We start from the raw sequence: 22,892 nt of genomic DNA, 5'->3' as shown, positions 1-22,892 counted from the left end.
TTCACAGGAACGAATATCATCAACTCTGAGTAACTTATATATTTAAAAAAATCTATAATGTGTCCATAAATGTGTGGGTCAGCACTGCCGACCCTGCCGACCCTGACCACCCGCCACTGATAATGGCATTTGAAATGTTGGTCTACCGGAGAATGTTGCGCATACCATGGACCGCACATCGCACAAATAATTCAATATTAGCCGAACTTAATATAGAAACTAGGCTCAGCACAACTATCAATCAAAATATACTGAGATATTTTGGACATAACTAGAAGAAGAGAAGGCATGGAACGAATGATAGTTGAAGGCAACGTAGAGGGCAGAAGATCCAGAGGAAGATCTCCGTTACGATGGTCGGACCAAATAAAGGACATGACTGGTTACTCATTCTCCGAAGTTTTCCTTGGAGAGAGTGTTGCTTGCAACACGCGCAGGAGAGAGAGAATTGGACAGAAATAGTCAAACTACTTGCATGACGCCACTACATCCTTACGAAGGAGAAAATCTAGAGGAGGAGGATGATCTTTAATAGCCAAGATAGGTGAAATGTGTTAAGGCCGCGTCTCACCATCAAATAATTTGATCAAACAGTTTGAGCAAACTGCGGAAGTACGTCAAAGTGACGTCACAATTGCAGTTTTTTTGAAATTCTAAAAATCTGTGCTCTCACTATCAGTCTAGTTTGATCAAATTTTTTGTATTGTTGTTGTCTAACTTGTTTGTACTTTATTTAAAATTAAAATTTTTCATTAATATCCACAATGAACACTCAGGATGTGACGTCACTAACTGTCACTTTGTGTCACTAACTGTCAAGTTTGATCAAATTATTTGATGGTGGGACGCGGTCTTTATAAAGACACGTATCCATTACGTTGGTGCTCCGTGTAACTGCTCCACATGAATACGTTGGTGCTCCCGGAGCTGCCCTTACCCTCGGCGATCCAATCAGCCGTATAATAAGTAGAGGAGCGCATACCGTATCTATTGGAGCAGCTACACGGAGCACCAACATAATAGATACGTGCCTTCAGAGTGATGCTGTGAGATGCAAAGTGGCCTAACCCACAACCCATTAATTTTACCAAAACGCTTTTATTACATTAAAGTTATCCATTATTTAAGTAGGTATTTTCAAATGCATAGTGGCTCAAGCTCTTGTTGCTTGAGCCACTCTGCACTCCTTTATATTAGAAATAGTTCAACGTGGCGGCGTGGCGGAAACTGTACAACACAATAATACCTCTAAATTTTCAAATATATTTTGCTAAATTTGTACCTATTTTTGCTTAAAATATCAATAAAAATATGATATCTTGTACAGTTATTTTGATATCCGCAATCCTTAATTCCAATGAATGTCTTATAATAAAAGTTAGATTTGAAATAAATTAAAACTGGCCAGTTTTTCTTGATTTGCCGAAATTTTAATTTTTGGACAAGTGTTGTTTTTCAAATAAACGCTTCAATTATAATAATAATCATAATTGCATTTTTTAAGTCTGTTATATATACAGACTTAATAAACCCGGGGTTTAATCGGGACCAGTGATGTGGGAGGGATCTCTCCCATATCACTGATCGGGACAGAAAGTACAGACCCCAAATCAAAGGTGCTGCATACGGCTGGCTGCATATCCGTGCAGCACAAACAGACAAATCAGATTGAATGACAGTGACAGAAAGAAGAGAAGGGGAGAATGCAAATTTTTGACGTTGACATTGACATTCTAATCTAATATTTTCCCGCCGCTGTTGATAAGGTTATATTTATTTTTGATAACTATTTTCTATTTTCACAGTTTAGAGTTTGCAATTTGCATCTGTAATTCACAACATGCACTTTGCTAGGAAATTGGAGATAACATAGCAGATAAGATTTACATTATGAAAAAATGAGGAAGTTAAAAAGTGCTACTCCAGATAAACTTAAACAATCATGTATTGTTGATTATTATTCTAAGCAAAAAACATTGAATAACATGGGTGATGAATCTAAAAATCAACCCCTAGAAGTGCCAAAAAGGAAATCTCTTCAGAAAATTGACAGTAAGTAAATAATTCCAAACTTTATTATGTGCTTGTTTCATTTCATAAGTTAGAGCAAATATTTTGTATAGTTAATGGTACTGTAAGGATTTTATCTTGAATTATCTGTGAAGTGCTTGGATCGTGTTAAAGTGGTGAGTCAAATGAGTGTACCTGGAAACAATTATGGGAATACCCTATTGTTATAAAATTTGAAGTGGATTGTAATTAACTTACAATTCACCTTATAATACATATTTCAAGTTAAGTTAATGTGAGTGTTTGTAGACTGTAAATATCAAATTTAGTAGAGGATTAAAGACAAATCATGAGCTAACTTGAATTACTTTTCTATATTGTATTGTTTTGGTGTGATGCATAGGCGCCCATACACACGGGCAGGGGGGGGGGGGCCGTGGCCCCCCTAGCTTTTCGGGAAAGAAAAAAATTAAATTTATATTACATAAACGTATTTTTGTCAAAACAATATTGGATAATTTTGAGAGATAAATTGGAAACAACATATTTATTAATAAAAAAAATTCACATATTGGGTAGTTATTAATAGTTTAACAGAAAATATTTGTGTCTGCAACAGTGGTCTGTATGGAATGTGCATAATATACATTTCCCACAATCATGGTATGCTACAACATTGAAAGAGATTAGAGGCGTGGGAAACATATACACTGTAATTGACACCCAAAATTACAAATTAAATGAATCATTTATAATACTGCAAAAAAACCATATCAGCAAGAAATCCGATCTCTGATCGATAATCACTAATGAGCCATTTGTCTTTAACAACTGGTATAAAATAGTAATTATATTTTATATTTTGAAAAAATTCATACTGAAAAATAATTTTTAAAATTTATTGAGCATAGTCAAATTTTAGTTTGCAAAAGTATTTTTTTAGTACATAAGTAGATTATTTTTAAAGTGTTCATTATGATGAACAGAACAATTTTATTTAAATTAAAAACAGGCCATCTTTCATGATGAATGAGTGTTATATACAGGGTGTCCCAAAAGTAGCAGAAAGGCCGAATAATTTGCGAAATGAACATCGGATCGAAAAACTGAAAAATACATGTTCAATAATTTTCAAAAATCTATGCGATGACACTAAACAAGTCCACCACTTCAACCCCTGGGTGTGGAGCGGGGGGTAAATTTTAAAATCTTAAATGGAACCCCTAATTTTTGTTGCAGATTTGGATTTTCCTTGTAAAAATAAGCAAATTTTATTCGAGCCATTTTGGGAATTGTGGATAGATAGCGCTATAATCGGAAAAAACGGTATATCGTGATACCACAGCAAAATTATAGAAACGGTCTAATATCTCGAGAAATATACTTCCAAATAAAAACTAAAAAACACGTGTTTAATATTTTTCTAAAATCTATAGAATGACACCAAACAGGATTTTTCATTCCACACTCCGGAGGTGGGGTGAAAGTTAACTTTAAAATCTTAAATAGGAACCCCCGTTTTTTCTTGCAGATTGAGTTTCCTCCTAAAAAAATAAGTAACATTTATTCGAACTTTTTTAGAATTGTTGACTTGACGGATGGCGCTATTTTCGTAAAATGCGATTTATTTGCGTCATCTATCAACAATTCTAAAAATGTTTGGAATATGTGTGCCTTATTTTTCATAAGGATTCTATATCTGCAAAAATAAAGGGGGCTCCTTTTTAAGATTTTAAAGTAAAAACTTGGTTCGACACATACTCATGGTTAGTCTGCTCGCCAAAGTTGAAGGGAAGGCTTTGCAAGCATTGTATTCTTTTCAAATGGGTTTTAAAGAGAGGCCCAACTTTTGTGGTACCCATGACATTTCCATTTAAAAACTTGGTCTAGTGTTTAAATGTATGAATAATTCCTCACAACAGGGTTCAAACTAGGTTTTTTAGGTGGTTTAAACTACAGTAGACTCCCTCTATAACGAGAACTGAAATGGTGAATTAATTATCTCGTTATAAGCGGATCTCGTTATATCAAACAATAATAATAATGAAATTTTTTGATGCCTCTTACGTAGTTTATTATGTGTCGATGGTCAACCTGAACAGTGAACAATGAGACTTCGCCGCCATAGATTGTAAATTTCCTATAGTATTCAGTATCGGTCGATAAACAGGCAGATGTTTATTACAGGTGGCCGAGTTTATTATAGCACTGGCCTCGATAATAAGACAGACGTTGGGCATTTCTATGTACAGGTAGTTGGGGCATTTATTTATTTATGACCATTACAACGCTAAAAACAGGTAAAGACAAGTATTCTTCGATTTAAATTTTCCTCGTTATAACCAAATATGCCTCGTTATAGAGCGTTATAGTTCAATAGGGATTTCATGGGACACCTAATGTACCTCGTTATAAGCGAAACCTCGTTATATCCGTGTTCATTATAGAGAGAGTCTACTGTATATATTGTCATCCGAAATATACAAAATGTAATGTGCAACATCTTCACGTTTGGCCCCCCCCTAAAAATTTTTATATGGGCGCCCTTGGTGTGATGAAGTATTTTTAAGATATTCCCAAGTTAGTGGTTTTCATCTAATAGGCATTGAATTGGTTTCTACAATAATGGCTAACTCTGATACAAGGTGGCTATATGGTATGAAGAAACAAGGTGGCTATAAATACATACACAGTATTTTTTGCAATATCTTACACTTTTTGGTAATGGCCATCAAACTCGCAAACTTTTTTTTTCGAAATATCACATTTTAAAATTAATTAATCACATAAAATTTCAAATAATTTTCCAAAAATATTGTATCGCTGGTCCGGAATAAGAATGACGTAACTGCAAAAAGCCAACTTTTCAGGAGAGCAAAAAAACGATTTTTAAATATTTAAAATGGGTATTAACCCATCAAAGACTGGCGTTGCCATATGGCAATGCAAAACACTGTTTAAAATATTAATTCATACACGAAAAGTTGAGACTGAAAAACAGAGATTGTGCTACTAGTTATTATGTTAACGTTATTAGATTGTTTGTCTAATTTAGGGTGTCACTAAAACGAAAATTAATTTGTCAAATCAGTTGTTTGTGAGAGCTTTTGTGAAATTGTTACTTCAAGATGGACGCCAGATTTGCGTAAGTAAAATAATAATACTAAAAATTCGTATACGTGTTTGATATTAATCAAATATAAAGTCAAAATAACGTGTTTAAAATACTCAATATTGTGAGACCAATTCTTTTAGTTTTTATTTGTTACATTATATCCCAAATATGAGTGTTGCCATAAGGCAACGCTAGGACGTGCTATTACCGACTTTTATAATATACTGTTTTTTTTTAGAAACGGCTTAACACTTGAAGAGGCATTACAAATTACTTACGATGATGAGCCTACAGAGGGTGAGCTGGCAGCTGAAGACTCAGGCGAGGAAGATGGTAATGGACGGTGGTCGATAATTTGTCAAAAGATCAACTTCGCTCACAGGTCGAGGTTGTTGTTTCTAACAAGAATAACACAGAAGAAGAGCGACTGGGGAGCAAAGATGGTCCATTTGAGGAAATAGATTTTGAAAGTGTTGGGGATGAAGAATATTTAAAAGTTGATTTGACAAAAGTCATTTGAGTTCGTGGCGATATTGAAGCAACAAGCAAACCTTTTCCACAACCTACTTGGATTGTGGAAGGTGTAACCCAAAGGTGGGCTGATAACACCATAGTGACCGTTACATCAACCTCAAATGGGGTTTCACCTGTGAATGAAGTAAAACGCTATTCTTAGGTTGATAAAAAGAACATACACATAGGCAGACCTCAATTTATTGTGAAATATAATTCTGCAATGGAAGGCACTGATCTTATGAACCAAAACATATCCAGATATCGTATAGGAATCCGTAAAAAAACTTTGTTTTTTTGTTATAAAGTGCTTTTTTACTTGGCTAATTGACTGTTCAGCGCAAAACAGTTGGAATTTAAAAAGAAAAAAGGGGTACTATGACGCAGCTTTAGCTCAAGCGAGATATTATGAAAACATTTGTCATGGGTACAGAATCCGGCAAACCAAGGGGTCGCCAGAGTTTAAGTATTTCCAGTAGATCCATTAGCAGAGTTTCTGGTGACATGCGTTTTGACAATATAGGACATTTCTTAACAAACACCCCTGATAGAAAAAAAAAGAGATGTGCAGCTGAAAACTGCAAATCCATCATGTGCAAAATGTGTAATAAATGGAAAGTTGGAGTATGTATAAGTAGCAACGTTAATTTTCACACATGATTTAATTTAATATTCACTTTTTTAACTAACTAAAAACAATTCATGTTTTTTAGCATGTGCTTATTTTTTGATCCTACAGGAGACTAGCGTTGCCATATGGCAACATACTATTTTGAGAAAAATAGATAACAAACATAATTATTTCTTGTTGTTTTAAGCATTACTAATAATTTACTTAATAATTTGTTTAAAATTATTCTAATTTAAAAAAAAATTAAAACTCAGTCCTTGATGGGTTAAATAAGGAATAATCGTTTAGGAGCATCGATATGGCATTTATTCTTACAATGATGACTGTTATTTTTATTCCTGTTGGTGCTAATTTCATTATCTTAATTTAATCCCCCCAGAGAGAGAGAGAGAGAGACATACTTTATTGATACAATGTACCAAAAGGCCATCGACCGAAGTCTTTCAGCCAATTTACACAATTAATATACATTATTACAATATATCGCTACTTCAATACAAAAGGGCCACAAATCAAAATCACATTTTTTACAGAGGAGCTACTCAAAGTTTTGACATTTATTTTTGGTTCATTTTTCTTTTATTTTTTATCATTTATATGCAAGTAATATATTGATAGAAAGGTAAATTTAAACTGTATTTGATATTGTATTTAGATACAGCGTAAGTATTTTCCTGAAAGAGATATTAGCAGATATGGCCCTTTTGTATAAAAAATATTTCTTATGTCATGATAGGAATTTGAAATAAACGGACACATACCAAAAAAACAAACATTTTAATCAATGTTTTTGTCACTAATTAATGTAGATTTTGAGTAAAATTATTACAAAAAGTCTTATCAAAAAAAATATTACAATGTCAGTCTACAAAAATAACAAAAGTTAATTCCAAAACTACTACTAAAAGGTACAATTTATAACTTACTGTCTTAACACTAGCTGGATAATAAAAAAAGGTATCAATGCTTTACAGCTGTTTAGTGTCTCCAATAAAAACAGTTTTTAACAATTCAACAAAATTCAATGTATCAATTGTCAACGGTTCCTAGAGATATAATAAATAAATTAGATATAATAAATAAATCTGGATCTCGGAGGTAAACTTCATAGTTACTGTTCAGCAATGTATTCTATTCAGAGTGTCAAGGGTTATCAGATTATTCCAAACATGGTGTACACAAAACTTGCTACAACTGAATATTGATAAAACATCGTATATACATTTTAGATGTAAACGAAATATGCCAGTTGTGTCTATTCCTGAAATTGTAAATATTCCAAACATAAAATTTTTAGGTGTATTCTTGGACCAGTTTATGAGTTGGGATGTTCACGTTGAATATGTTAATAAGAAACTAAATTGTTCATTCTATGCTTTAGTACAGTTGAAGAGAACACTCAGTATTAAAACTCTCATTAATGTATATTATTCTTTGGTTTATTGTCACCTTACTTATAATGTTACGTTATGGGGTAATTCCACAAAATCAGACACAGTGTTTATTAAACAGAAGAGAATTATTAGACTTATCTTCAATATTCCTTTTGGGCATACTTGTAAGCAAGTTTTCATTAATAACAATATCTTACCGTTGCCTTCCATATATATCTTGAAATCCATATTGTATATTAAGCATAATTTACATTCATTCAAGAGAAATTCTGATTTACATGCATACTCAACTAGGAATGCCAATCAGTTTGTTACTGTTGGTCACAAACTATCCAAATTTGAGAAGTCCACAGATTATGTGGGGGTCAGGCTATATAATCATCTTCCAAATGAAGTTAGATCTTTGCATCCGGTGAAATTCAAAAGAGTTGTGAAAAGTATACTATGTAAACATGCATTCTACAGTGTAGAAGAATACTTAGCAACTAGATTGCTGTTATGAGTTCTGTCTAATATTAATAATTTTCATATTTATCAATGTACATTATGTTAAATCTAAAATTTAAGTGTATGTATAGGTATTTGATTATGTGTCTGTGACTATATTGTGTTGTATATCTGACGTGTATATCCATCTTTATGATGGCAGCTGTAAAGCTATACCAATAAAGTATTCTATTCTATTCTATTCTATTTTTACCAGATTTATTTATGACTATCGGATGTAATAAACCTTACTCAACAATAATAACCCATAGAGAGACAAAAACAGTGCCGAAATGAAGTTTTTATTATTAAATGTGTAAATCTAGACGAGGTAAAAAAATTTGACCAATGTTTATAATTTTTTTACTGAATGGGTGTTTGTAATGTAATCAAACAAAGTGTATTAATCAGTTTACTACATCATAAAATATACAGGGTAAATTTTTTCTTACAATTTAAGCAAAACTGTTATTGGTTGAAAAAAATTAAACTTTTAGTACCCCATAAATAGATCTAATGGGTTAATGGTCGCTCATGTCAGAGCGTGTACAAAATTGCCAATAAGGCACGCTCTCGTATTAGAGCGTGTACATTAAGGGGTTAATAAACTGTTGAGATAATACCTATCACAACATGACAATAGGTCGTCATAAAGATCGTCCTAACAAAGAGAGAGAGACTGTACTACTAAAGAGGTGCTGGTTCTAAATGTAATGTATGAGGTTATCTACCTGTACCTGTAATAAAGGGGGTGCGAGAGGGATTTTTAAACACTAAGGTTTAAAGGAGCTTTTACCATGAGTACTAACATTTTATTAAGAGGAAATATATACAAAATAGAGTAAGAAAACCTAGGAGAGAAAGAAAACAAAACATACATAAAACATAAATGCGTGGATGCAACACTAGCGTTGATCCAGAGAAAACAAAATACCTACTACAAAACTACAAAAAGTACTTACGAGCTACCAATGAGTCTTTCAGTCCATGTACGCACTATATTGTCTGTCCAAAGTCACTTGTTCCAGTTCCACTATCCAGTCTGGAGACGATGTGGCGATGGTGTGGTTGAAGGCAACAGAGTGTTGCGTCTTACTTGGGCTTGAGAAACAGGTGAGTGATGCTACCTGACACTTTAAAGGTGCAAGAGATAGAGAACTGTTGCGTCGCTCTTAACTCTGTTGTCCCTGGAGGACGTATAACAGATCGAGAGAGAAGTTTTCACGATTCACACTTTACTTTATCCTTGACGGATTCACTTTTTAGCGTCGAGTCTGGCAACGGTGTGTTGCCCAGATCTCGTACTGATACACTTGAGTGGGGCGACGAGATGTTGCCCTGAGCTAGATTGATTTCACACTGCCCTTTTCTTTAACGGGCGAGTTACCCTCTTGGTACTTGGAGGGTGAGGGAGGTACCGGGATAGAAAGTTATTTTAAGGCACATGTCTTTTAGGCGCACACATTAAAAACTAACACTAAACTTGTCCTTTGTACATATTGGCACTGTTGACAGTGTTGCAATCAAAAATGGAGCTAGGATTGAAAATATTTCAAAATATTTTCCATGTTCGAATAATTATTCGAACATAAACTACATAAGAGGCATCAAAACATTTCAATATTATTGTTGTCTGATATAACGAGATCTGCTTATAACGAGGGTCTTGGTCCGCCATTTCAGTTCTCGTTATGGAGAGAGTCTACTGTGAAAGTAAATAAAACATCGGCATTTTACTTTCTAATAATAACATTTGACTGTCATAGAAAAATGCAAAACAGTCGTGTCCCAATATATGGTCCTTTTTTATTTTAAATGATATACTAACTAAGAGAATATCATAAGCAAAATGAATGTATTCTGTAATACATCATTTTTGATTGAGAAAAAAAAAATATATTATGCGATTATTTTGTATAAAATGGCCTCATTACGCATCACTTTTGATTAAGAAATAATAATGTACTTACGTGAATCTTCTGTGCAAAACGGACGTATTTCGGAATGTGGCACTTTCGTTTATAAAAACGGTAAAAATGACTAGGGTTTTTTGAAATGTGGCTCTTTAGCACAAAGGAAACGTGCGTTCCTTCGACTGCCAGGACACAACTAACAAAGTGGCAGTTTTGTCCATATTTTTTCTTTCAAACACAAAAATGCAAAAAGGGCGCAAGTGTTATTTCGATATTAAAAAACGTAAAATACATGGGGATTTCAGTGGTATATAAAAATATGACTGCTTAAGGTTAGATTTTTTTAATAAAAGCGATTTTCGTATTTTTGAATTGTGGCCCTTTTGTACTGAAGTAGCGATATGTTTTTTGTTAATATTAATACAATACAATAATTTAAAAAAAAATAAAAATATTTGTATGTGGCGGTAATCACAATATCACTGACAATTAGTTACAATACAGATGATGACTTGAATAAAGTTGTTTATTGTCTTGATGTGTAGCCGATTTCTTCAAAAAGAGTTCTTCCTGGACATCTACGGGCACTGTCCTCTGGTATCTTCACAATGTGGGGCTCAATCAAATTTTTGTTACTGTCATTAATAAAGAGATAATTAAACAGCTTATTGAGTCTCTCATTAATAGGTTCAATTCCAGTTTCCTCGTACAGCATTCTGTTGGATGGATTGTGAAGTGGATTATCAGGATGACGCATTCTAGTAATTTGTCGAAGGCTAGTTGTTTCAGCCACTTTTATATTATTTTTGGCAGGGCCTTTAGAATTATAGAAAATTGCAGAACCATACTCCAGCATGGGCCTGCAAATCATTTTATAAATATTGGCTGCTGTTTCAATCGTAATTCCCTCATTCTTGTATGTTAAACTTCTGAAGTGTTTTGCTCTAGTTATAATTTTCCTTTTTATAACTGCTGTGTGGTGGTTGAACGTCAATTTGTTATCTATTTCTATTCCCAAATACTTAACAGTTTGGGAGGGTTTAATAATATTGTCGCATATGTTTATAGTTGGTGAGTGATCTTGGATTCTATGGTTAAATATTATTAGTTTTGTTTTAGAAGGATTTATTGTTAATCTCCATTTATTCATCCAAGATATTGTGTCATCCACCTGCCTCTGCAATAAGTCCATTGTCTTTATTAAATTTTTTCCATATGATATCACTGCAGTGTCATCAGCAAATTGTAGCAAATTAGTGTTGGTTAGTCTATTGTCGCATATGTCACTGCAATAGAGATTATACAATAGAGGGGAGAGTGGTGAACCTTGTGGAACTCCTTGTTGCACTGAAAATGAATGGGGATATGTTTCATTGATCTTAACTATACACCTGCGTCTTCTAAGAAATTCGTCAATAATCCATATTAGAGAAGGGGAGCATTTCATTCTGTGAAGTTTATATAACAATCCTCTATGCCAAACGGAGTCAAAAGCCTTCTTGATGTCCAAGAAAACTCCAGCGGCCTTTAGTCCTTGCAATCTTGCTGCCTGTATATTGGATGTTACTATTGAAAGAGGAAGGATTGTAGATGATTTTTCTCTAAATCCAAACTGGTGTGCTGGAATATGTTGGTTTAATTCATTATATAATCTTCCTTGGATAATTTTCTCAAAATTTTTTCCAATTACTGGGAGAAGGGTGATTGGACGGTAATTTTGGGGTAGTTGATGGTTAGTATAAGGTTTAGGGATAACTATTACAATGCCTGTCTTCCACTCATCAGGGAAGAAATGATTCATGATACAATAGTTATATATGCTCATTATCTCCTTATGAATATCTGGATCTAGTTGTCTAAGGATTTTACGATTGATGGAATCTTTGCCTGGAGCTGTATTTTTTCCTTTATATAGAGCCTCGTCGTATTCATCTTCTGTGATGTCCTGAAAAGCATTCAGATTACGACTATCTTCATAAAAACTTCCAAACCAACTATCCACCTCCTCTAAGGTATCTCTATCAAAATTGTCATCCTCATCAAATTTGTAGGTTTCTTCAAAGTATCTAGCAAAAGCACTACATTTTTCTTCATCTGTACTATATGTCTGGCCATCATATATCAGTTCTGAAATCTGTTGTCTAAACGATTTATATTTAGACAGTTTTTTTATTTCATTCCAGTATGTTTTTCCTTTCATGGAGTTTATACTTTTACATGCTAGGATCCATTTATGTTGTTTAAATTGTGATATAAGTTTGTGAATATCTTGGTTTAGTTCATTAAATTGTGATTTTAATGCATGTGTCTCATTTTTTTGGATCTGCCTGAGTAACTGTCTCTTCAATTTAATCAGAGACAAAATGAAGGGTGGAAGATTGTAATTAAAGGGTGATTTCTTCTGTTTGGGCGAATTTTCTATTATTAATTTAGACAACATAGTGTTGAAATTTTTAATGTAATTTGGGCAAATGTCATGCCTTATATTCAAAAATTCTTTCATTCTACTATTTACATTTTGTACATTACATTTTGCTATATTGGGAAGATTAATTTCATTAATGTGGTCAGGATCATGATGTAGATTAAAATCAAATTGCAATGCCAAGTGATCACTTCCCAGATCTGGAGTTACAAGTATATTTGTGATATTATTTATAATATTTTTAGAACAAAATAATATATCTGGAGTTGTGCTTGGGTTACCTGCCATTATAAACGTAGGAGGAGTAGGTATTTGACAAAAATTAGAACTTTGAAGAAAACCTCTGATTTGCTTCATACGTGAGGGGCTTGATTTTGGGTTAAAATCGCCAATTATTATTGAATAATCATAAACGGATGCCTTAATGAAGATAGTTTCTTCAATTAGTGAGGAATTGTGAATATAGACTACGAAAATATGTAATTTGGAGTCTTTAAAAGGAAATGAGACATGAATGCAGTTATTAAGAGGGTTTTTTATTCGTGGAGGATTTTCTTTCCCCATCTTCCATGTTTTTCTGGATTGTATAAGACTGCCTCCTCTGAAGTTTTGGTTTAATATATTTCCTTTTTGTTGGATTATAGACCAGTCACAATATGGGTTAATAAAATCTTTATTTTTGCTTTCCACACACATAAAACTATCGATATTGTTAGCTTGTAAATAGTTGTATATTAAATATTTCTTTGGTTGAAAACTATTGATATTTGAATAAAGAAACCTCACCTTATGAGCCATTATCCTGAAATATTGCAAGGCCTTCCTGTGGCATAGTTGGTGAGTCATTGGTTGGTTTTTCCAGATCGAACATGAGTATAAATAGTCGATTTCCGCTAAATACTGGGGTAGTATCAATATTATATAGATGTACAAATCTCTTTTTTAGCTTAATTATGATTTCTTGACGATCTTTATTTTTAGGATTATTTAGTTTGTTAGTATATGTTTCAATAATATGATCATGATATGTCATTGGTGAATGTATTCTGCTCGTACCAGTAATTTCTGATGGCATTTCGGAGGATTTTTTGTTCATAGACTTAATTCGCGCATTAGGAATTCCTTCGATAGGTTTAGTTGGTCTGTTAGGACATTTAGGTGACCATGCTTGGTGGTCTTCGGCGTTGCACGACAAACACTTTTCTGGAAGAGGAGAGGTGCACATTTGTGTTGAATGTTTTCCTTGGCATTTCCTACAGCTTATTGATGTGGTGCAGTTCTCTGTAGTGTGGGTATATAGTAAGCATTTAGAACATGGGATAGGAGAAGGTTCGGGTGGTTGACTGGGATAAACAGGATAGTGGTAGTTCTTAAAGAACACTCCCTCGCTTAATAGTTTTTGAAATGATGAGTAATCTCCCGTAATTATTCTAATCAGAGGTGTCAGTTTTCCGGTTTTTCTTGATGTAATTCTTTTGCAGTATCTGTGTGTTATTCCGATATTGGTAAGGTGGTCTTTTATATGTGTATCCTCAATATCCAATTCTACTGATGATATAACACAGGCGAAAGTTGTGTTTTGTGATTTATGTGGTGTTGATGGATTTTGGTCAGAATTTGTTTCTTTGTATTCTTTGACCACACTTGACTGGACTAATGATTTCAGCTTTGTTTTTTAAATGTGTTTATTATCCTGATTACTTTTTAAAATAAAACCACTTCTAGTTTTTATTATAACATCGGAAGAGTTTGGATCTCCAACACTCCAATAATTAGCCAACTGTAACCTTGATAATTCTTGATGAGTTGTTAAAAAAAAAATTGTTTATAGTTTTTATTACTGATGGTTTTCATTTGAAGTGAATAGTTTTGTGTGTTGTTGTAAGTTACCTTTTTTTGATGACTTGGAGTGTTGATATCTTTTTGTGAGTTTTGCTGAGTTTGTTGTGTTATGTTTTCAGAAGATTGTGGTCCAATTATTATATCTTGCACTTGCTGTTGAGATAGTTGTGGTTGTGTGATTCTTTTTTTTTTTGCTGGATTATCCAAATGTTTTTTCCTTTTCCTTTTCACTTTTGTCCACTGTCCGGTATCATCCATTTCCATTTCTTCCTCTTCTTCTGTTTCGCTGCTCTCGGAAGCCATGATTCTTAACTATTTTTTTGTATAAATCAACTAGTTAACAACCTGCTCACTAATTGCTTTGTAATGAATGTAATCCCCCCATTTTCAATCCAATCCATAATTGCGGCATTCTTAATCTGAAAATGTTTCTGTACAAAAAAAAACTATTTTTGAATATTATTTAGTATGCCATTTATTCTTACAGCAATGGCTTTTATTTTCATCCCTATTGGTCCGAATTTCATTATCTTAATTTAGTCCCCCATTTTTAACCCTATTTACAGTTGTGTTATTATTCATCTGAAACAAGGTCTAAAATGGTGCTTATTTCAATAACGACGCAACTACCTTGTAGTGACTCAGCACATAGTTGCAGTTCTATTGCTTTTATATTATCTGTATACAGTAGTTAATTACGCAATAAATAGGAATTGACAAAATTTGCAGTCAAATCATTCTTATTCCAGCCAAGCGATATTATGTTGTGAAGAAAAATTCTGAGATTTAGTATTTACGTCAGAACTTTCAAAATTCAGTCTGAATTTGACTACATATTTTTACTTTGTCTTGTTTCCACATATTTTATATTAAAATGATGTTTTCTGTTGACAAATAAAGTAGTGTTCCTTATTTGAATATTGTTTAAAAGTGCTCAGCTAGAAATTCAATATTTTACATATGTACTTTAAAAATACTTTTCTTTTCATTCATTTATCTCCTAAAGGTGCCGGTGGGGGATGGCGTCTATGCGCAGTATTATAGTCATTGTACGAGAGAGAAAGTATTCGAAATAATGAAATAACAAATTTTATATTACAGTAAAACCTCGATATACCTACGGTGACCATATGTACTTATTTAAGTAGGACAGTACTTATTTTTAAATATTGTCCTAATGTACTTTAAAACCTTTCTAAGGACACGCGAATGTACTTATTTTTTCTAAAAAATGAACATTTTTATCTTTTACTACTTTTAAACAAATTTCTTTGTATACTGTTCAGGTATTGCAGCTTTTGGGTCTTGATAGTTTCCAATATTTCCATTCTTTTGTTGACTCTTCTCCTGACTTCGTTGTTTGTTACAGGCTCGGTCCATGCTATCTTGAGGTACCTTCACCCATAGTTCAAATGCTTCCAAATTTTTAGTAGTCGACGCGTTAATTAACCATGCTTCTATCCCGTAAACTAGAGTCGAGAAAATATAACACCTTGCCAGCCTAACTCTTAAGTCTTAATTATTTCAGTTCTCTTGCACAAACTACCTTTCTCATTTTATTGAAGTTGGTTCTTGCTTTCTCTATTCGAACTTTGATTTCTTTGGAGTAATCGCTTGTGTGATTAATTATTGTGCCAAGATAGTTATAGTTTTCAACTTGTTCTAAAGTTTTACCTTTAATTGTCAGGCTTTAATCATTATTTTGGGTTTTGATAGCCTCATAAATTTAGTTTTCTTGATGTTTACTGATAATCCATATTGTTCTCCATACTCAACTATCTTGTTCATTAGCTTTTGGAGGTCTTGGAGGTTGCCCGCTATTATGATAGTGTCGTCCGCATATCTAATGTTGTTAATTGGCGTTCCATTTAGGTACCTTTATTCCTGCTGTTTCTCCCTCAAGAACTTTTTTCATAATTTCTTCAGAGTATGCATTTAATAGTAGTAGTGACAATACACACCCCTGTCGCACTCCTCTTTTAATTTCGAACTCTTCTAATGTGTGTTCGTTAATGCGTATGTGTGCCTGCTGTTTATAATATAGATTTGTTATAATTCAAAGGTCATTGTCTTTGAGGACGTCCATTAGCTCTTTGTGGCGGACTTTATCGAAAGCCTTGTTGTAGTCTATGAAACGGACGTACATATCCTGGTTCACATCCAAGCATCTCTGGATTAGTAGTATAAATCCAAAGTGGGCTTCTTCAATATCCATATCAAGTGTTTGGTAAATGCGTTTATGAATGATCTTTAAAAACATTTTAAGTGTGTGAGACATCAGGATTATGGTGCGGTGGTCGCACACAAAACTTCACTGCGCAAGTGAAACATTTTTACAAAAAATATGTAACCTACCTAGAAAACTAGAGTACAAATTTTCATGAATTTAAACTATTCAAAAGCATATATGTAAAGCGGGCTCTACATTCTCGGCTAAGTTACTTCGCCAAAGTTGACCGAAGTTCGAAGTACCCTCTCTACACACTCGTTCTAGATCGCGAGGAAGTGCGATACCGACAAAGATCCCTTTGACCGGACCAACAGAGAATGGAAGTAGAACGAAGTGAGGCAAAGTTACACAAGGTGGCCGTCTACACTCTCGTACTTGTTGAACCTCGATCGACTTCGGCGAGAGTGTGGAGCTCGCATAAGAAGTGAAATAACATGGAACGATGTTTGTTATTCTCTCGAAGCTTTTAAATTGTAAGGCAACCATGTTAAACGAAGATCAACTCTTTGACGAACTGGGAATTTCGAAAGACGTGGCTACAAGTGAAAAAATTGCTGAATGGAACAGAGGAGAAAAAAATAGTCAGGATCGATGGCTTAAAGTTTTTAAGTGTGTAGATCAATTCAAACTGAAAAACTTGCAAATATTATGCGAATTTATTTTTTGTCTTCCGGGTACTAGTGCGGCTATCGAGAATTTATTTTCTGTAATAAATAATTATTATTGGACGTCGGAAAAGTCACAAATGTCCATATCCACTCTCAAGGCAGCGATGCTAGTGTACGCAAATTTTGATGAGACTTGTATGAAATGTTTCATTTACTTCAGTCGAAGCCGGACCTTCTTATATTAATTTTAAGTTCAGAAAAATATGAATGATGCAAAAAACCGGAAGAAGATGAGGCTATTCCAAGGTCCCTCATCTAAAAACTCTTAATTACAGGCTTGTAATTTTTTCAAAGTTAATGTAATGTGTTATGTTTAGTTTAATGGATATAATTTTTTATGTCTAGTTACATAGTTTATTTATTTTTAATGCCAAAAAGTTATACTTGTCCAATGATAAGATACATTTTGCGTTTTTAATACATTTTTGTTTTTTTGTACTTATTTTTCTTTAAAAAGATATGGTCACGGTAGATATACCGGACTAATTGGGGGACGGGATGGCTGTTAAAGCCAAAAGTCCATTATATAAAAATAGGTTTCAAATCAATCAATTTTTTTTGAAAATATGTATCTACTTTATTTATATACAGTGTACATATCTGTAATTTAAAACAAAGGAATCAAGATTGGTTTGCTACTTTTTTACTGTTCTACTTTACCTATAATATAAGAAAGAAGAATGAGCATATAGAAAACCAACTGAAAGAACTAGAGATGTGTTGATGTATAACACATAAATGCAAACGCGAAAATTCTACAAGAAGATTAACCAGACCAGAAAGCAATTCAAACCTAGACTATCAATAGTTAGAAACAGAACAGGAGAAATCATTGGTGATCAGGACGAGATACTAGAAACATTTGAGTTACTTGAGATTAAAGGTTCTCCATTTCGATATTCTTCGAAAATAACCATCCTTTAAAGAGCAATAACTCAGTCGTTATTGGGTTTACATAGGTCTTTCAGACGCAAATCTCTTTGTTTTTTTATTAGCTACAATTTTGTTTTCCAATGATTTTTTCTATAAAATTAATTTTTTTTTAAGTTATTCATTAAAAACGGTTATAAAACATGAGTTTTTTCAATGAAAAATGCATAGTTTCAATCGCAAATAACTTGAAAAGTATCAGTTTTGCAAAAAAAATTTATGGAACAAAATTTACTCAGAGTCGATCATTCTAATCGATTTCCATAGTTATTTTGATTAAAAAAATTTCATCCCCTAGATGGGGTTGTTTTCACCCCCAGGGCAAAAGCGCATTTCGGCATAGGGTAGATTTTGACAAAGGTTATAGTTACTACCTAAATCCAAATTTTCAAGGAAATCAAAATTGGTTCTCAAAATTCCACAGTTTTACAGCTTTTTACCGCTGATGAGTGGTCTAAAATAAATTTTTGAGAATATCTGTGATGAACCATGCCATATTAGAGATATAATATGAAACGAGCAGATGATGCATTATATCTTTAATAACTTATGGTTTACGAGATTTGCCAACAATAGGGAACTTGCTTAAAATTTTAAATTCGAAAAAAATGTTATAAATCACAACAGAACATAATTTAAAACATGTATCAAAGATAACAAAGTTTTGTTTGTTTTCGTTTGGCCCCTAAAGACGATTAAAAATTCAAATTATACCAGCCAGCCCAAAACGCGTCGTGACGTCATCGGGCTATATGTTTACATTTTGAACCAACAAAGTAAACAAAATTGTATATAATTTTAAATTAGACATTATAAACGTCAGTAGAAAATGCAGTTATGTGACGTTACAAGTGTTTTTGATCGTTTGAACTATTCATGGAAAATTTGTACTTTTACAAAATGGTTTTATTTTCCTTCCAAGGAAAGAAGTAAACCTTCTTTCCTTTCCTTCAATAACTATATCAAACTCCAATCTCAAAAAACTGGTATATATTATTACAATGATATACGATAAATGTCAGAATATAAATATTTTTCCTTAATTCCGCGACGACGAGCTGGCCAAATATCCAAGTAGGTGCAGGCCAATAAACTAAAGAAGAAGCAGAAGAATATACCTAAATATAACCATAACCGGAACCATATAGTTAAACTATGTGACGTCACGGGTCGTTTGAACTATTTTAAAATACAGAAGACTTTAAATTTGTACTTCTAAGTTATTATGAGTTTTTGAAGCGTGAAATTTTAGAAATCTCATTTTTATACAAAACTGAACATTATTATGTAATAAAAAAAATGTGCAAGTTCCCTACTATTGGGACTGTGCAAGTTCGGCAAAGCGACACCTGGTTTCTACGCTCAGCAACATTATTTGCACTTTTAATTACATTGGCCAATTATATTAGTCCTGGTTACTGAATAATTGTTAAGGCCGTAGTCAGAAAAAAATAATAAAAAATAAGATTCACGTTATGTTATCAAAACGTAAACAATTGTATGTAGTAAATAAAATTAGTTATTAAAATGCAGTACTGCAAGCAAAATACAATTAATTAAATTTACCTTTATATAAAAATTGCATATCATATCAATATTGTGGAGCAATATATAATTTTTCTTCTTCAGTGACAGTAGGTATGAAATATACGTCAATTTGACAATTTCAATTGACAATATGAATTATTTAAGAAAGTTGCAATATTTCTCCGCTATTCTCGCACGATCGTTTCTCATATCCTCTCCAAGTACTTGCACACCGCGAATAGCAACAGGACGTTATTGGATTAGAGACCAAGAGAAGAGTCGGTCGGCCGCCTACAAGATGCACTGTCGACTTAAGAAGGCTAAATAAAAACTGGATGAGAGTGGCGCAGAATGGACAGGGTTGGAGACAAGAGGAGGTGGCCTATGTTCATCAGTGGACTTTTGAGGCTGGCTGATGATTCTTCTTCTTCTTAAAGTTCCGCTCCTATCGGAGATTGGAAATCATTCTGGCAATTATAATTTTGTTGGTTACGCGCCGGAATAGTTCAATTGAGCTGCATCCAAACCATTCACGGAGATTGCGTAGCTACGAGATTTTACGTCTTCCTACGCTTCTTCTGCCTTTGATTTTGCCCTGCATTATATTCCTTAATAGTTCGTATTTTTCACCTCTCATGATGTGCCGCCAAGTATTCCAACTTCCTGATTTTTATGGAATTTAAAACTTCGCATGGTTTTCCTAGTTGTTCGAGCACTTGTGTGTTTGTTTTACGATCTGTCCATGATATTTTCAGAATACGTCTATAACACCACATTTCGAATCCTCTCAGGTTTTTAATGTTGGATTGTTTTAGTGTCCATGCCTCAACCCCATACACAAGGGTGGAGAAAATATAACAACGAAGCATTCTTATCCAGAGCGTTATATTCATATTGCGATTACAGAAAAGTTTCCTCATTCTGTTAAAAATGGATCGTGCAATTTCAATGCGGCATCTTATTTCTTTTGTCTGATCAGTATCTTCTGTGATCCATGCTCCAAGGTATTTGTACGAAGAAATTTGCTAAATTTCTGTATTATCCAGTACTAGTCTAACTCTGATGTTTTGTGCTTTTGTAAATACCATGAACTTGGTTTTCTTCAAATTTATTTTTAGTCTATAATCGTTGCAATGTATATTTAGTTGTTGAGCAAGGTGTTGCAATTCTTCCAGTGTTCCCGCTAGAAGTACGGTATCGTCAGCATATCTTATATTATTAAGTGGCTCACCGTTTATTATTAGGCCCTCGTTGACTTCGGCCAACGCTAATTCTGAGATGGCTTTACCATATAAATTAAATAACAATGGTGATAAAATACACCCTTGGCGCACCCCACGGTGAATCTGGATATCCTCAGTCAGTTCATTTTCAAAGATGATAGCAGCAGTCAATCCAAGCGATCCATTGATGTTAGCAGAAAGCAGTGCCGAGATCCTTTCCTTGCTGATTTTTCTTTAAGAATTCATTTTTCCATATTTTTTTGCATTCAATTTTTTTACATTTGTTCAGATTTTTTGTCTGTTGTATTCGAAGTCCATTAAATAGAGGTGCGTTCTATCGAGGTTTTACTGTATTTGTTATTACATTATTTCGAATACTTTTTTTCTCATCTACCGACTATAATACTGCACATAGGCGCCATCTCCCACCGGCACCTTTAGAATATTTGCACTGTACAAACAAATTCTTTATCAATAGGGCTTTTCATCAATTGTCATTTGTTTCCAGCATCTGTCATATGTCGCATAATCCGTGTATAATATTAATATACACGGATTATGCAACAATGCAATGACAGAAGCTCGAAACAAATGACTGTGAATGAAAAGCCCTATTATTAATTTTATAATTTTGATGGATGAAGTTCTGAAAGCCGTTTTTCATAGCCCTCTGCTTTTTGTTATTGAATTAGAAAACAGTGTTATTGAAATACTAATTATTATATTATTTTTTAAAAGGACCAAAAAGTTTACCGTCACCAACAATTAAACCAAAAAGACTACCCTTTGATCTTCCAGTTCATACATGGCCAGGTGAGTTAATGACAATTCAAAATATTTTTAATTTGGAAAACTGCAGCTAACATATTAAGCCGGCCACTCACTGTATTGCGGTGTCGTTCAACAAGATCGAACAATGACGTTTTGTGAAGAGTTTGGTAAATTGTAGTGATGTTGATTATAGTTACTTTCGAGTATTCGTTACAAATCGTTACTTTTGTATAAAGTAATCATTTACAGTATTCGTTACTTTGATTACTATGATTACTTTTGATACTTTTGTATTTGAGTGCCGGTAATCAAATCGAGAATCGTATTTCTCAGTAGGTAGGTATTTTGTATAAAGTAATCATTAACAGTATTCGTTACTTTGATTACTAATATTACTTTTGTATTTGAGTACCGGTAATCATATCTAGAATCGTATTTCTCAGTAGGTAGCTATTTTGTATAGGTGTTCCGATATAACAACGACATTCCCCAATCTGTTTAAGGGATAAAAATGATTTGATTACCATGATTACTTTTGTTACTTTTCTATTTGAGTACCGGTAATCATATCGAGAATCATATTTCTCAGTAGGTAGGTATTTTGTATAGGTATTCCGATATAATAACAACCTTCACGAAGTACGAAGTAATCAGAGTAACCAAAGTAATCAAAATAGATACAATAGTCGTTACTCGATCTGTTACGATTGGTACAAAGTAATCAAAGTAGATATAACAGCCGTTACTCGCTCTGATACGATTGGTACGAAGTAACGAAGTAATCAGAGTAATAAGGTAGTTACAATAGCCGTTACTCGCTCTAATACGATTGGTATGAAGTAACGAAGTAATCAAAGTAGATACAATAGTCGTTACTAGCTCTGATACGATTTGTACGAAGTAACGAAGTAATCAAAGTAACGATTTGCTTCTTTGTATACTAATCGTTACTTTCGGTATTCGTAAGTAACGAGTACTTTGTAACGAATAGTTACTTTTTCAACATCACTATGGTTTGTTTTTTAACCAAGAGGAGTGATTCAAATTTACCGGCTGTATTGCTTGTTTGTAATTGGTCCAACCGCAGGCAAGTTTACCCACTGTTATAAAATTTTGACACTAATGACATTTATCAAATTTTGACACTAGTGACATTTCATATGGTAATTAAGTTATATCGGGGATTTTTGTGTTTTCTGCGTTATTCCTTTAAT

The 22,892-nt window shown here is 33.4% G+C and overlaps 1 protein-coding gene across 1 annotated transcript in view; it reads left to right on the top strand.

Moving 5' to 3' along the window:
• The first annotated feature begins 1,747 nt into the window (after positions 1 to 1,747).
• Positions 1,748 to 22,892, top strand: part of LOC126887999 (uncharacterized) — a 70,267-nt gene continuing 49,122 nt past the window's right edge. Inside the window, exons 1-2 of the mRNA XM_050655986.1 lie at positions 1,748 to 2,052; positions 21,646 to 21,720. Coding sequence (XP_050511943.1) covers positions 1,899 to 2,052; positions 21,646 to 21,720 — 229 coding nt within the window. The 5' untranslated portion in view covers positions 1,748 to 1,898. The remainder of the gene's footprint in view (positions 2,053 to 21,645; positions 21,721 to 22,892) is intronic.

The sequence above is a fragment of the Diabrotica virgifera genome, chromosome 7 (assembly GCF_917563875.1).
Source record: "Diabrotica virgifera virgifera chromosome 7, PGI_DIABVI_V3a".
NCBI classification, from domain to species: Eukaryota; Metazoa; Arthropoda; class Insecta; order Coleoptera; family Chrysomelidae; genus Diabrotica; species Diabrotica virgifera.
The sequence above is the reverse complement of the archived record's forward strand: the minus strand, read 5'-3'. Positions and strand labels throughout refer to the sequence as shown.